Here is a 15,184-nt window from a genome sequence, read left to right as displayed (position 1 = left end):
GAGGGAGGTGTGGAGTTGTCCGCAGTGAAACAGCGGCTTATTGTGTTTTTACACCAGGCACCGGGAGACACATTCATGCATTGACACTCACACACACACAGACTCCCATGCTTCTGCCTGCTGCCACACCACTTGGGCAGATTCTCGGACCCAATTGACGCTGATCGAGGCTGAGACGCCAGCTACGTGTTGGTGGAACCATTAAACTACCCCATCGCTCATCAAGGGCGTCGGACCACCTGATCGGCTGAGCCTCAAAGGCCAGGGAAAGTCCACTTGAAGGTAAATAATTTTCAGGATTGTTTTGTTTTGTCTTGTTTCTTTCCAAATCACTCCAACAAATGTATTTTGAGTCCCATAAATGTTATCTTTTCAGCTGTCTTACTGCATAGCTTGGGTGCCTCCATGGGCTTCATTGGTGCACTTGTCAATTTTATATTCTTCAAGTTTTTGTTTGATATTCAAACACCAGGTCAATGTAGGTTGAGATAAGTTCATCAGTCAAATAAAAACATCAACATCTATTCAGATCCACAGCTACATTTTGAGATTGGTTCTTTTCTCCCCAAGCAATGAATCAATATTCAGACTTTATGATAGCATCGTTCGACAGTTTGATTCCCAGGAATGACAAAATGGGGATACTGAGTGACGTATGCCTGACTGTGGCCCACTCCAAAACGGCTCCATGAAAGCTCACTTGTGTTCGCCAAGCAGCTTGGTGCTTTTTCCAAGGTTAGCTGCTTAGCTCGACTCCCACTTACAAACCTCCCTGTCAAAGGAGGCCTTTCTCTTTTTCTTCTCTGTTGTCATTCTCTCTTTCTCTCCACCAAACATGGAGCCGGCTCCAAATAGTTATAACCATATGCTCACTTAGTCTTAGCGTTGAATGTCATCCTCCCATCTATACATTTTATGTGGTACTTATCCTCATGAGGGTCATAGACGAGCTTGAGCTGGCTGTGGATATAAAACATTAACTTGGCCTGGTTCAAATGTCGGGTTTTTATTATATAAACAATGGCACTAAGATAAATCATGTCAAATTAATTTAAAATGGGAGTCAGCACATAATAATAATAATAATAATAATAATAATAATAATAATAATAATAATAATATATTTCATTTCATTTCATTTCTAAGCGCCTTTCAAAACTCTCAAGGTCACTTTACGGTCGACCAACCTGGAAGTAACACAAATAGATAGGAAACTACCTAATAGAAGATAGCTAATAATAATAATAATAATAATAATAATAATAATAATAATAATAATAGTAATAATAATAATAATAATAATAATAATAATAATAATAATAATAATAATAATAATAATAATATATTGTATTTATAAGCGCCTTTCAAAACTCTCTAGGACTAGGACATAGCTATAGCTAGCCAGATAGCTATATAGCTAATAAAATAGCTAGCTAGCTAGATAGGTAACTACCTAATAGATAGCTACCTAGGTAGATAATAATCATAATAACCATCATCATCATAAATTTTATTTGTAATTAACCCGATTTAATTCACAGGTTCTCGTAGGCTTTGCTTGACAGTTACGGTAGTTAAATTCTTGGAGAAGTCTGAAATTACGCATTATTTTTTTTTTCTAACCCTGTTTGGAGCTGTTCATAATATCGTCCATGAGGTCGCCTCCACGTTCCTGGCACTTGCGTGCTGCACTTTTGCTGAAAGATAGCTTTTGAATTATGGCCATCAATTCCTACCTTGGTTTGTTCAGAGTATTCATTCTTCATCAGGATGGTCTGAAGACATCTTGGAAAACATGACACAATCTCAAATTCAAATCTAATTATGTACTCTGGATGGTCTTGCAGATTTAATAAAACATTTCTTGGTCATTTTTCTGGTTTTTAGATCACCCGTCCAGGTTGAAACCAGGTGACATCATCACCCAAAGACAAAGGAATAACAAGGGGAAAACCATTGAAGGATTCCATTCGACAAGCAGGGACATTTTCAAAACCACCGCATTTAAATAACATGGCGACAACGGGCATGCAGCTGGTAGGCCTCATTATGTCCATCCTGGGCTGGGTGGCTGGAGCGGTGGTTATCCTGGTGCCACTGTGGAGAGTCACCGCCTTCATCGGCAACAATTTGGTGACCGCTCAGATCATCTGGGAAGGGCTGTGGATGAATTGCATCGTGCAGAGTACGGGTCAGATCCAGTGCAAGGTTTATGACAGCATGCTGGCGCTGCCCAGCGACATGCAGGCTGCCCGGGGGCTCACCGTGCTCTCGGTCATGCTGTGCGCTGTAGCTCTGGCTCTCGGGGTGCTCGGCGTGAAGTGCACCAAGTGCGTCGGGGTCAACAGCCTCAAGGCGCGCATCGCTCGTATCTCAGGTGTGCTCTTTGCCATTGCTGGCTTTCTCTTCCTAGTGCCCGTCTGTTGGACCGCCCACTCCATCATAAGAGATTTTTACGACCCGCATGTGGCCGCCCCGCATAAGCGTGAACTGGGTCCAGGGCTTTACATCGGGTGGGGAGCTGCGGCATTGCTCCTGGTCGGCGGGTCTCTGCTGTACACTGGTTCGAGTCCGCCCGGTATGCCCGGCTCGCCCACCTTCAGTAGTGGAGAAAGCAGCCCCCGTCGGGCACCGGCCTCCCAGGTTAAAGGTTACGTCTAACATGACCAACGACCAGGTTTCCTCCCAACTGATGAAAAGCCTATTTCACCCTCCTCTTGATATTTAATATTTTCCAGCAGGCTTGGAGAAGATTGAACTCCACCTATGATCAAATAACATTTTCTTTGATGTATGTTAGTGTAAAATGCAATAAAAGTTGGCCTTTACTCATGTAAATCATTTTTTTTTACCCCATAGCATTTACACGAACATTCTAAAGGTTTGGGCCACTTAAAAATGCCTGAATTAAAAAAAAAACATTTAATTTAAGATTCTTTCATCAATCCATTTTCAATACCATTTTTTCCATTCAGTCATATAGCAAAGGACAATTTAAGTCTTCAGTGAACCTGAGATTTTTTAGGAATATTGGAAGAGGTTAGAGTAGCGGGAGAAAACAGAGCAACATAATAATAGAAATCACAGGCAAGAGCATGCAGCAGTATAACTGTTAAGCCACTTGATCTTAAAAGTTGTTTGGACATTTTCATCCATCCAATATCCCAACAGCTTTATCCTCACAAGGGTCGCAGGGAGGACATGCAAACTCCAAAAAGGAAAGCCAAAGTGGGAATCGAGGCCGGCACCCTAACCGGTTGATCACCAGGCCGAAGAGACAGCATGAATGTGGATAAAAAATATTAGGTTCTCTGAAAAATAAAGACATTCTTACAGTGACAAGAAAAAATGTATGATACCAACACTGTTGACTGGGTGACCTGAAATTATCTGGTGACCACCGAAACTTTTGAACATACATTTGTCTTGTTCATTTCACATAAGTAGCAATGTGGCTTTGTCCCTGATACAGTAGAACAATGGAACAATGAGCTTGGAGTCTCACTCATCTCTGCCATCCTCCACTCACCACATAAAGAACCAAACTATCCCATCTAATTACGCAATAATTTATTCTGCATTACAAACCAAAATTCATATTTTGTATCTCCATAACAGGAGCAGGAATAATGCATGACAAGTGGTTGATGCACCACCACAACAATGACCGCTCGTGATTCGGGTGCCAGGTAGTGACTCATCCATGACTGACGTCAGCCTGGACAAAACTGATTGAGACTCACTGTTGAGCTATGTAAAGTAGCTACTGTACAACCGAACCATATTTTAAATGACAATGGGCATTGAGGGTGAGAGGGCGATGAATACCGAATCAAGGCAAGGTTTACATATGAGCAACACAGAATAATTAGTGCCATACTAAATTAAGGCATGGGATATGATTTCAAAGCATTATTTCACTTTATCTTCTATATCTTTGTTTGTATTATTTTACTTTGACCCCACTTTTTTTCTGAAATTGACCACATACTCCTGTTTCACCAAGTGACACCAAACTAGCAAGTCAAGTAAAAACACAGGTAATGCTTTTTTATTGAACTCTTATGTGCAGTGTATTTTATTTTTCCGTTCTGTGTTAATGTTCAAACTGTGCATAATGTTCAGGAATAAAACATCTGCCTCTTTTTGATGGACACGTTTGTCTTCTACCGCACTATATTTCAATTCTGGTCGAGGTGGTCCTTGGTCTCAAAAGTTATAAAGCCATTCATCAATGAAAATCTCCCCACATAAAATATTTTTAAAAACGTCACAATTGCTGTTCGTTCAGGGGGCTCAGAATAAGGTACATGGTGTACTGTACTCAGTGACGTGCGGTGAGGTTCATGGCTGGTGAGGCACTGACGTCATCATAGTCAGATTTACAAACATATGAACTCTACAGAGTAGCTTATTCACCATTTGATTGGCAACAGTTAACGTATTTTGTTTAAAATTTCATGTCAGCATTATTTATATATATAAACAGTAACAGTAGCATAGAAAAAAAAAATAAAAACATGTTATTATCGTGTTACCTTGACTTGTAAATGAAGTCCATGCGCCGCTCCTTCTGAAGAAAGGCATCGATAACTTCTTTGTAGAAGCGTTCCTTATCTTTCTTCAATTTTAAGTCTCTCTGTCTCAATGGAGATCACTGCCAGTGAAGAAAGTCGTCCTTGATCAGTCCTGTTCCGACTGTATGTTTTCAGTCTTTTCAGTGCTGAGAATGACAATGTCATCTACTTCTACAGCAACAAATGGGGCTGCACCGATCTCCTTTTTAATGTCATTTCTAATGACATCACCAACTGCTTCAATGAAATCGTTCTGTATTCTGTTTGACAGGCCAGAAAATACTGTGGATGTCTCCAAATGTCTCGCTAGCCTGTCATCTTTCTCAGCGAAAGCATGTAATAGTTCAACATAGTTGCCACGATTAGCAGAGCCTTTACTTTCATCATTTCCACGAAATGCCAGCTGTTGTTTGGCAAGGAAGCAGGTGGCATTGATGAGATCTTTTCAAATCTCCCGGTTCTCCTTTACCTTAGCATTGTGGATGCTGATGTTGAGTCTTCGCTGTTCATCCAAAGCCAAGTCGATCCTGGACATTCCGAATGTTTTAGCGCGATTTGACTTTGGATGTGCGCGGTCGACCGCTCATGTTTGCTGAGGCTCCGTTGTAAATTTTTTAGGTCGCAATATCCCATTTGAGTCCAGACATTGTCATAAGTTGAGAACGGAAGGCAGGAAAAGCAGAAAAGGCGGTTTCTTGCTGGACATCCACACAGCCAGCCTTTTCGTGTGTACCAGTCCGTCTGCAAAGAGCGAGTATTCTGTCCCGTGTTGGACTTCCTTTAATTATCTCCTGCTTCGATTTAAAGTCCAGTTTAGAAAATTCTTTCAATTTATATATGTAATCCTCCATTCTGAAAATGAAAAAATGACTGGAGGGTTGCACTTTACTTGCTAACTGTTTACTGTAGCTTGCTGTCCCTAATTCTATCATTCTGCAGCCGTGGAGTCGCAAGTATCTCTGGAATCACAAGCGCCCCTTGTCATGAGGCGGGAGAACTGTGTGCCTCACCTACGCACAGAGTTTTGATCAAAATAAAACAAAATAAACACTGTAGTACAGTGTTTATAATACTACAGTGTTTATAATGTACAGTGACTGTACATTATATACATCAGCTAAACTGTAGAAATTTTGTTCATATACTAAACGTGTTTGAACACTTTAATAGCGATATGCAGAAGGACAGAAATGCAGTCTCACTGCAGAGCAAGACAGCACAGTTAGCATAGTGATTGCGTAATCCATGTTGAGGCTCAGCCGGCTGCTGCCTCACCGCTCGTCTCTACTTAGTATTTGAACGGTAAATGTGAAAATTCAGCGATTTTGAAAAAAATCCAAAAACGGTGAAGTTAAATGGACAAGAACTTTAAAGTACAAATCACTAAATAAAACTGCATCACCTGCCTCCCCTGACTGCATCACCTGCCTCCCCTGACTGCACGTCACTGATTGTACTGTACTTGTTTATATTACCAACTTTGGCCTATGTTGCTGAGTTATAGCTATCCGCTAGAGGTCGCTCTGCCTTTCGATCAGCTGACGTTTATTCGCCGGAAGTGGTAACCAGTGCCCAGCTGTGCGTTGTGTTCCGTGGCTATTTGACGCTAGCTGTTAGCTCAAGGAGTGAAAATAACAGCGCACACAGATTCGGGAAATCATACACACATACCTCGACAACGACTTGAAGACTTTCGGTCAACTATGGGAAAAGGCGGAGGTACATTCGAGAGGCTCCTGGGTAAGTCGCCGAGATAATTAGTCATGTTACTTGTCGAGTAGATTTTGTTAACGTGCGATGTTTTTCCCAAAGTGCGTCGTTGCGAACTGGGGCTGTGGCGCTGAGGCCAAGCTAATTTTTAGCCTGCTGCTAACAAAATTGACCGCCGATGACTAAGGGTCAGATTAGCAAATATTCACAACCGGCAATACAAACCAGGAATGTGTAAATTTATGTTTGTCAATAATGCTGCCATCTCTTTATGAACGTGAGTTGTGCGAGCAGCAAGCTAAACAGCCAGTCATTGATGAACCAAGCTCCACAAACAAAACATCACTCACATCCTTTTGAAAATAAAGTCACGTCAACATGACGAAGTCGTAAAACATGTCTTGTTTGTACAGGTTTTATCCATACTTTCATGTTCAGCAAACGGCGTTTCAACCACTTTAAATAATTATAAAATGTATTTTTGATAACCGAATTCCTTTTCTGTCAAACCCTTTCTGGATCTGATTGTCTGACAACACCGCGCTTTTCAATGTCTACCTAAAACAATAATTATCTCTCCCAAGTGCCACCATTACGATCAAAATAAAATCTGCATTTCAGTCGGTAATAGTTATACGTTTTCTGATACTGGAAGTGTCTCTCTGGAATTATGTCCTGCCACAGATAGAGAACAAAGTCAGCACGTAGACACGGTTTATTCATCATGACAAATATGCAATACTTTCTAGATAAGGCCACCAGTCAGCTACTGCTGGAGACTGACTGGGAATCCATCCTGCAAATCTGTGATCTCATTCGGCAAGGAGACACTCAGTGAGTCTCTAACTGTACTGAATTATTATCTTCAGTCTTTTTTCTCATTAATTTGTTTCTTTCTTATCAGGGCAAAATATGCAATTGGTGCTATAAAGAAAAAGCTGAATGATAAAAATCCACATGTGGCCCTATATGCACTCGAGGTAAGATGACTGTTAAATAAGTGTTATATCGTCGTCATGTTTTAAAATCATAATGTGTTACTGGCAATTGCACAACAGTGAGGGGTGGGGGGAAGTAAAAAAAAGTCTTTCCTCTTCAGGTCCTTGAGTCTGTGGTTAAAAACTGTGGGCAGACCGTTCACGATGAGGTGGCAAGTAAACAAACCATGGAAGAATTGAAGGATCTAATCAAGGTGATGTATAATTCCAGAATATAAAACTCGGATACACATTTCAATTGCCATCAGATGTAAACTCCAGCTCACTTGCAAACATTTTTGCGTTAGATGACAAATATTTGATGTACTGCTAAATGTTGTCATATGACCCAGCATTAGCAGGAGTATTTATCGACAGCTCCTCATGTGACCAGAAGATAAAAATGCCAACACTACAAGTAACCAGAACATCATTAACTGTCATGAAAGTAATAAAGACAGCAGTGTGACAGCACTTCGTGCGAATGAATAAAGCAGAAGTACTCAGCCTTTAAAGCCATGATGCATAAAATATACATCAGAACTCAAATGATATTTGTGCTTGTCATTTTTGTGGCGGACAGCAAAATGTTATTTGCCCATGGGGAGGGGATATTGCTAATATTGCTCATCTGCGTATTTGTTTGAGATGCTTTTGTGATTCGGGGCTTGAAATTGATTTGCCAAATACATTTTATTGCATATTCTTATATTAGGCAGGAGCCAGTTTTGGTGCTGTTGCATCCATTCTGCTTAAATTATTTTTTTCATATGTGATTTTCCTTTCACTAGAAACAGGCGGAGCCAAATGTCCGTAACAAAATACTTTACTTGATCCAAGCCTGGGCCCACGCCTTCCGCAACGAGCCCAAATACAAAGTGGTGCAAGACACCTATCAGATCATGAAAGTGGAAGGCAAGTGCCCACGTCACTGTTTAACCCTCTTGTTATTTCCAACATTTAATGGTGACTTGAAAATGATGTAAATTCATTCTGTGATACCTTTCTCTGCATTGTAGCAAGCACATCACATAACTATAAGAATGGGATGTTGGATTTTGATTGATGTGTAATGAGCGTTTTTCATCCACAGGTCACGTGTTCCCTGAGTTTAAGGAGAGTGATGCAATGTTTGCAGCAGAACGTGTAAGATATAATTTAGTTTTAGATATATTTGTTTCACTGTATTTACCGCATTTTACAAAAGATTACATCTTTAAAATGGGTTACGGATGTCCCCATAGGCCTACCTCAACTTTTAGGTTTTGGTACTACTGTATTCTTGGTTATATTAAAAAGGGCACAAAGCTCCATTTTGTTGTTGTGCTTCTATATCACATGTAACACACTCTGTGTGTTTTGGTTCATTCAGGCCCCAGACTGGGTTGATGCAGAAGAATGCCACCGGTGCAGAGTCCAGTTTGGAGTAATGACAAGAAAGGTAGGCGGGGCGTGCCTGCAAATGGACTTCCCAACGGTTCCCTTTTCAGCCGGCTCATGTGACCGAAGCAATATCTCGATGGTCCACATGCCGAGCTTGACCCACATTGCATTTCCGCATTCCTTTTCAAAGCACCACTGTCGAGCCTGTGGTCAGATCTTCTGCGGCAAGTGTTCCTCGAAGTATTCCACCATTCCAAAATTTGGAATAGAAAAGGAGGTCCGTGTGTGTGAGCCCTGCTTTGAGCAGCTGAACAAGTGAGTATCTGGATGACTTGAACTTTCGTACATTAAGTCATTTTCCTGTGAAAAACGCATGTCCGTTTTGGTCCTTTTATTTACCGATAATGGGATCTCACCGTTTCGTCCTGTGAACAGAAACAAAAACGCGCGAATACTGTAGAGGTGTGCTCACGTCTTTGCCTGGTACAGGTTGATAGCAGGCCAAACGTGCACTTGTATTTACTGCAATAATAACTTTTGTACTGCATTACTGAAGCTAGACTACTGTGCATTCATATCTCACCTGAAACCAGCAACCCCTGTGGACTGGATTTTACTTTGGCTAGTTGAATATGTAAGCATGCTATCATGTCAAGAATAAAATAGAATTAGCATTTGTTAGCCCTACAATACAGCAAAGGCAGGAAATTAATTGATTTACTGTATGGACCCAAAACCTTTCATGAAAGGGCCACTGAGCTCCTGAGGAAATATTATTCTGGAGGGCCAGAGGTCGATTTTCATTCGCTTTTTTACAAGGTTCTATTTCATGGTGCTTGTGTCATGCAAGCTGTTGTTTCACAAAACTTTGAATGTTGTTGCCAGTATTGTGCATCCTGTATTCATTCTCAATATTGTTTGTCCCCCCCCCCCATCCCCACCCCTCACCAGCCTCCCTTCCTCTCCTTCACTTCGGAAAGCCGAGCTCAAACCGGCATCTACCAGCGCTGCCGAGTTACCTCCGGAGTATCTCACCAGCCCGCTTTCCCAGCAGTCACAAGTAAATGCTCATTGTTGATGAACACCTTGAGGGCGCAGTAAATGGCAAACGTGTGGGACAAAAGTGCATTGTATGACTTGATGGCTAGAATCCAGGCTTTATTATTCATTGTTTAGATGCCTCCAAAAAGAGACGAGGCAGCGCTGCAGGAGGAGGAAGAGCTACAGCTGGCCATTGCTCTTTCCCAAAGTGAGGCAGAGGAAAAAGAGCGAATGGTAGGAAGTGTTTCAAGTTTCCTTTGCCTCATTATTGAGAAATGTTCAAAAAAGACCAAACGTGCACTTGTAGAAGAACTCGTACTCCGTGTATCCGAAGACAGACCCCACCCCGGTCACCTCCTCGGCACCCCCAGTCAGTACCCTCTACACGTCCCCTGTGGTAAGATGCACGGCAAGATCTTTCGTCATCATCATCATTGTCGTCATGATGGATTTGTTAACTGACTTCTACAATGTAGAATTCATCTGCTCCATCAGCCGAAGAAGTTGACCCTGAGGTAAGTCACACTAATTATTATTATTATTATTATTATTGTTCTGCATGTGTCCCATTTTCTCTTAACGCTGACTGTGTGGCCTTGTTTTAGCTGGCCCGTTACCTCAACAGAACATACTGGGAGAAGAAGCAGGAGGAGGCCCGCAAGAGTCCCACGCCTTCGGCCCCAGCACCCGTGTCACTGGCTGAACCGCCGCAACCAATCAGCACTCCCGTCAGTTTGCCAGTCAACCAGCCTGTAGAAACCCACGTTTCTGTGCAGCCCGTCAGCATTGTAGAGGTGTGCTCACATCTTTGCCTGGTACATGGTGATAGCAGTGCTCCACCACTCCCCAACCTTTTTTTTCTTGTGCCACTCACTATTTACACATAAAGTAATATTTTGTTGGATCACACAAATAAAAAACAAGGATTCATAATTTGAGGCGACACAGTGGTCGAGTGATTAGTATGGCCACCTCAGAAGTCTTGCCACATCTGACTCGGAACTTGACTTATCCAAAATGGCATTCTCCAGCAACAGTACCAGAACGGTGAATCGGAGGAAAACCATGAGCAGTTCCTGAAGGCCTTGCAGAACGCCGTGACCACCTTCCTGAACCGAATGAAGAGCAACCACATGCGCGGACGCAGCATCACCAACGACAGTGCCGTCCTGTCCCTCTTCCAGTCCATCAACAACATGCACCCGCAGCTCCTGGACATCCTAAACCAGCTTGATGAAAAACGACGTGAGTAATGGTGTTTTTATTTCCTTCCTGTGTATTGTTCTTGTCTTAAATACTCTGCTTTGCTGGTAGTGTACTATGAAGGGTTGCAAGATAAACTGGCTCAGGTGCGCGATGCTCGAGCGGCCCTCAATGCACTTCGCGACGAGCATAGGGAGAAACTGCGGCGTGCTGCAGAGGAAGCTGAGAGGCAAAGGCAGATACAACTGGCGCAAAAACTGGAGATCATGCGGCAGAAAAAGCAGGTACACTGGAGACTGCGAGAGCGGATTTTAAATAGCAAGAGGTACAAGTGAAGACTTAACGCTTTTATGCACAGTTCCTTCACGGTCCGGAGCTCAGAAGTATCCAAACAATTCACACGTGTAAATCTTCAATTGCTCCCCAAAAACGTGGAAATTTGGGGGAAAATAGATGCATCTTCATGCATTTCAATATTCTGGAACATCATTAATTTCCATTAATTCAATTCCATTCCATTGATTCCAATTCAAAGCCATTCAATTCAAAGGGTACACTTATATATTGTACAGTTTGATTTTCCAGAATGAAATTGATATGCTATATATCTTACAAACCACAGATGACCAAAAAAAACATGTCATCCCAGGACATTCGAATGTTACCCACCGATCCTTTAAAATTTATTCAATCTGTTTAATTGATCCGATCACTTCTTTTTTTTAACTCCTGAGAGGACCTTTCTATTGTGTTCTAGTTTGGTAAAATAAACTAATGTATTTGTATGTGATGTAAAGCTGTCCATTCTCTCACAAGTGTTTTGTTTGTGTCTTGGATTGGATTGGATATGCCTTTATTAGTCTCACAGTGGAGAAATTTACATTTCACTTTTGTACTCTTGTAGGAGTACTTGGAGATGCAACGACAGCTGGCCATCCAACGCCTGCAGGAGCAGGAGAAAGAACGCCAGATGCGTCTAGAGCAGCAGAAGCACACCATTCAGATGAGAGCTCAGATGCCCGCATTCTCTCTGCCCTATCCACAAGTACACACTCACGCACAAACAAAGGCCAGAGTCATTTTGGATTGGATTGGATTAACCTTTATTAGTCTCACAGTGAAGAAATTTACATTTCACAGCAGCAAAGTAGAATAACAATACAGTGATACCTCGGTTTACGAACTTTAGCGAACGAACTTTGCGCCTCAAGAAAATTAAATTCGCCAGAATATAATCTTGGCATACCAACTAGTTTTTGGCAGACGAACCAAACCACACAGCGTCACGGTGGCTGGCGGATAAACACCAAAGCACACGGTTGAACAGCGCCACAGTGGCTGGCGGACTAGTTTTCCACACCCCCTCTGTTTGAGTGCAGACGTGGTTTGTTATCGTGTGGAGTACTTTTGCTATTAAGGGACCAAAAAGACCCCACCACAGGCAAGTGTTAAGCCTAAGAAGACGTTAAAGAAAATTACGGTCGAGCAGCAGAAGAAGGAGATCATCGAAAAACAGGTGTGCGTTTGTGTGACTTAGCGTCCCAGTACCAGTATGCTAAGTCGACCATTGCTATGTGTGGCTAAGGGTGTTTCAGTGTTGTCTAAGCAACAGTCTCAGGCAATAGAAGAGGTTGAAAAACCTCAGTTGATTTGGATTAACAAAAAGCAGCTAGCAGCGGACAGTGAGTGGGGGTATTATCGCCGAGAAACCACAGCAACTTCACTCGGATATCATCAAGAGGCAGCTACATCAATGACCATCACAAAGGTAAATAAAACGACTTTATTAAACAGTCCAGTTCATTTCTTTAATTACAATACAATAGCACATTTATTAAACGTAAAATACGGTATACTTCGTGTAGTTTTAAGGCTTATTTATTAGAAAATTATGTTTTATGGAGACCTGGGAACAGATTATTCTCATTTTTAATGGTTCCTTAAGGGAAATAAATGTTCAGCAGACAAACCTTTCGCCTTACACACACTTTCTGGGAACCAATTAAGTTGGTAAGCTGAGGTATCACTGTACATGAGCTGCTGGAAAAGCAGCCACTCTCGCAGTGAGGCCCAACTCTGTTCCTATTCCTGAGTGCCTGTTCAGACTCACTGTCAGTCATTTCACTTTGTGGACATGAAAAGAAGACAACTCGCATGTGTGCGATTCTCCAAATAAAAGGCCGAGCGCCCTCTTGCTGTTCATCATTCCCAATTGAAGTTGACTGACACATGAATCAAGAGTATTAAAGGCCTTGTATCTAACCACCAAATTGTCCAACGAAACCATCCTAATGTCCTTACATGAAAGTCCAAAAGTCTCTGTGATCCTTCAACAGATGCAGTCATTGCCACCCAACGTCGCAGGCGGCGTTGTGTACCAGCCTAGTGGGCCGCCTGCCTACCCAGGAACCTTCAGTCCAGCTAACTCGGTGGAAGGTTCCCCTCTGCACAACATCTACATGAACCAACCGGGCCAGGGTGCACCACCACCACAATACCAGGCCATGCCACCTGCTGCCACGGGTAAGTCGATGCCTCACTTTTCACCTCCGCTTGAGTAGTTTCTGACCCATTTGTTGATTGATTTATTTGTTATTTTCGCTTCTCTTTTTTCCTTGTCTAGATCCCACTATGGTGAATGCGTACATGTATCAGCCTGCGCCCACGAACGGTCAGCCTGGTCCTCCTCCTGGTCAGGGCCCGCCTACCAGCAGTACCCCCTACTCCAACTATCAGCCCACACCCACACAAGGCTACCAGGTTATTTTGCTACTCAGCAGTCCAAAAACAACATTATTTGATTGGAGATAAAGATAAATATATTTTTGTCATGAGTTGGAACAAACCTGATATGAATAAGAAAGCCTTTCATAGTCCCACAATGGGGAAATGTGCAAATACAAAGTCTGCTTCCCTGCCTGCACAGAATGTGGCGTCGCAGGCCCAGACCTTACCCCCCATGCCCCAGGCCACCCCCACCAACAGCATGGGCTACATGGGCTACCCGCCCTACAGCATGCAAAACATGATTTCAGCGCTTCCGGGCCAAGACCCCAATATGGCCGTCCAACAGCAGTATATGTCTGGCCAGCAGCCCATGTACCAACAGGTTAGTTGTTTGTTACTATTGTTTAGACCAGGGGTTGGGAACCTATGGCTCGCGAGAGACACACACGCGCACACATACACAGTCTGCTTTACATTTTTTTTTTGTGCTGTCTGCTCAAGGTGGCTCCCCCTACTGGCCCTCAACAGGCACCACAGCCCCCACCACAGCCCCAACCACAGCAGCAGCAGCCGACCCAGCAGCAGCATCAGCCACACCATCCACCGGTGGTCCCTGGCAATGCGGAGGCGCAACTCATCTCGTTCGACTGAAAGCTGCTCATGTGTCTCAGGCACACTATTACCCAAACATACAAACACACACACACACACACACACACACACACCTCCTGGTGGGTGACGTCTCCACCACACTGTCACGTCATAGCGATGTAAAAAATCTGTGATGCTCTCTTTACTTTAGTCTGGAATTGGGTGGGCTAACCCAAATATCGTTACCTGTTCCTTGTATTTCATCTTTCACAAATAGCCTTTTAAAAATGAAATAAGAAAATACTAATTACAGGTCGGAAGAAATGACTTTTACGTGTGAAACAAGCATGTTGATTTAGTCTTTCTTTTTTTAAATTGTCATCCAGATTGGAGCCTGTCTGAGTATTTTTTTTCTTGCCGAATTATGTTAAAAGACATGCCCTTCTCTGGAAGCGGAAAAAGCACTGTGAGAGGCTCAGAACGAACGGCACTAACGGATCAGCAGGATCTAATTGACCCATCTGCTTGTTGTTTCTCCACATCTCCATCCACATAAACTGTCTCATTTAATTGGACATTTCCTTGTCATGAATTGTTTGCAATTTTTGAAAACAGATGCAAGGAGATGCATGTTTGAACCCAAGAAATGATAGAGTGAGTACAAAGCGATCATTTATTTCATTCGCATGATAGCTCTCCTACTGTAAGTATCAGCTGAAATGCATTATTTTCATGTGCGAGGAGTGCATATCCCAAACGTTTGTGACAAAGGAAATCCATCGCTGGTCACCAATCAGCTACTTCTGCAATGTTGCAATTCTTCTTGACTCCATCAAGGCAATCTGGTTGGCTCACAAGTAATTTTAAATTTATATTTAATAAATATCTTCTTATCGTCCACTTGCTTCATTGCTTTTTTTCCTGACGTACTCGAGAACAAAACGCATGGAATATGGTCCCTTTATTTGTAGTCAA

General features: G+C 42.5%; 2 protein-coding genes across 3 annotated transcripts; both read left to right on the top strand.

Annotated features, from left to right (window-relative positions):
- Nucleotides 1-140: 140 nt before the first annotated feature.
- cldnk (claudin k) lies at nt 141-4,154 on the top strand. The gene is made up of 2 exons (XM_089017912.1): nt 141-282; nt 1,888-4,154. The coding sequence occupies exon 2, from the start codon at nt 2,014-2,016 to the stop codon at nt 2,659-2,661; it is 648 nt and encodes a 215-aa protein (XP_088874038.1). The 5' UTR covers nt 141-282; nt 1,888-2,013; the 3' UTR covers nt 2,662-4,154.
- A 2,003-nt stretch (nt 4,155-6,157) lies between these two features.
- Nucleotides 6,158-15,107, top strand: hgs (hepatocyte growth factor-regulated tyrosine kinase substrate). 2 transcript variants are annotated; one of them, XM_089019006.1, is made up of 20 exons: nt 6,158-6,317; nt 7,037-7,121; nt 7,192-7,267; nt 7,387-7,479; nt 8,062-8,179; nt 8,358-8,410; nt 8,637-8,705; nt 8,838-8,962; nt 9,599-9,707; nt 9,824-9,922; nt 9,996-10,085; nt 10,165-10,203; nt 10,294-10,482; nt 10,720-10,933; nt 11,003-11,175; nt 11,796-11,936; nt 13,228-13,414; nt 13,515-13,651; nt 13,818-14,000; nt 14,120-15,107. In XM_089019006.1, the coding sequence occupies exons 1-20, from the start codon at nt 6,281-6,283 to the stop codon at nt 14,267-14,269; spliced, it is 2,367 nt and encodes a 788-aa protein (XP_088875132.1). In that variant the 5' UTR covers nt 6,158-6,280; the 3' UTR covers nt 14,270-15,107. The 2 variants fall into 2 exon arrangements, with proteins under 2 accessions (XP_088875132.1, XP_088875131.1); XM_089019005.1 differs by having other exon boundaries at nt 8,056-8,179.
- The last annotated feature ends 77 nt before the right edge of the window (nt 15,108-15,184 follow it).

The sequence above is a fragment of the Hippocampus bargibanti genome, linkage group LG17 (genome assembly GCF_051943395.1).
Source record: "Hippocampus bargibanti isolate YZ-2025 linkage group LG17, ASM5194339v1, whole genome shotgun sequence".
Classification (NCBI taxonomy): Eukaryota; Metazoa; Chordata; class Actinopteri; order Syngnathiformes; family Syngnathidae; genus Hippocampus; species Hippocampus bargibanti.
The sequence above is the reverse complement of the archived record's forward strand: the minus strand, read 5'-3'. Positions and strand labels throughout refer to the sequence as shown.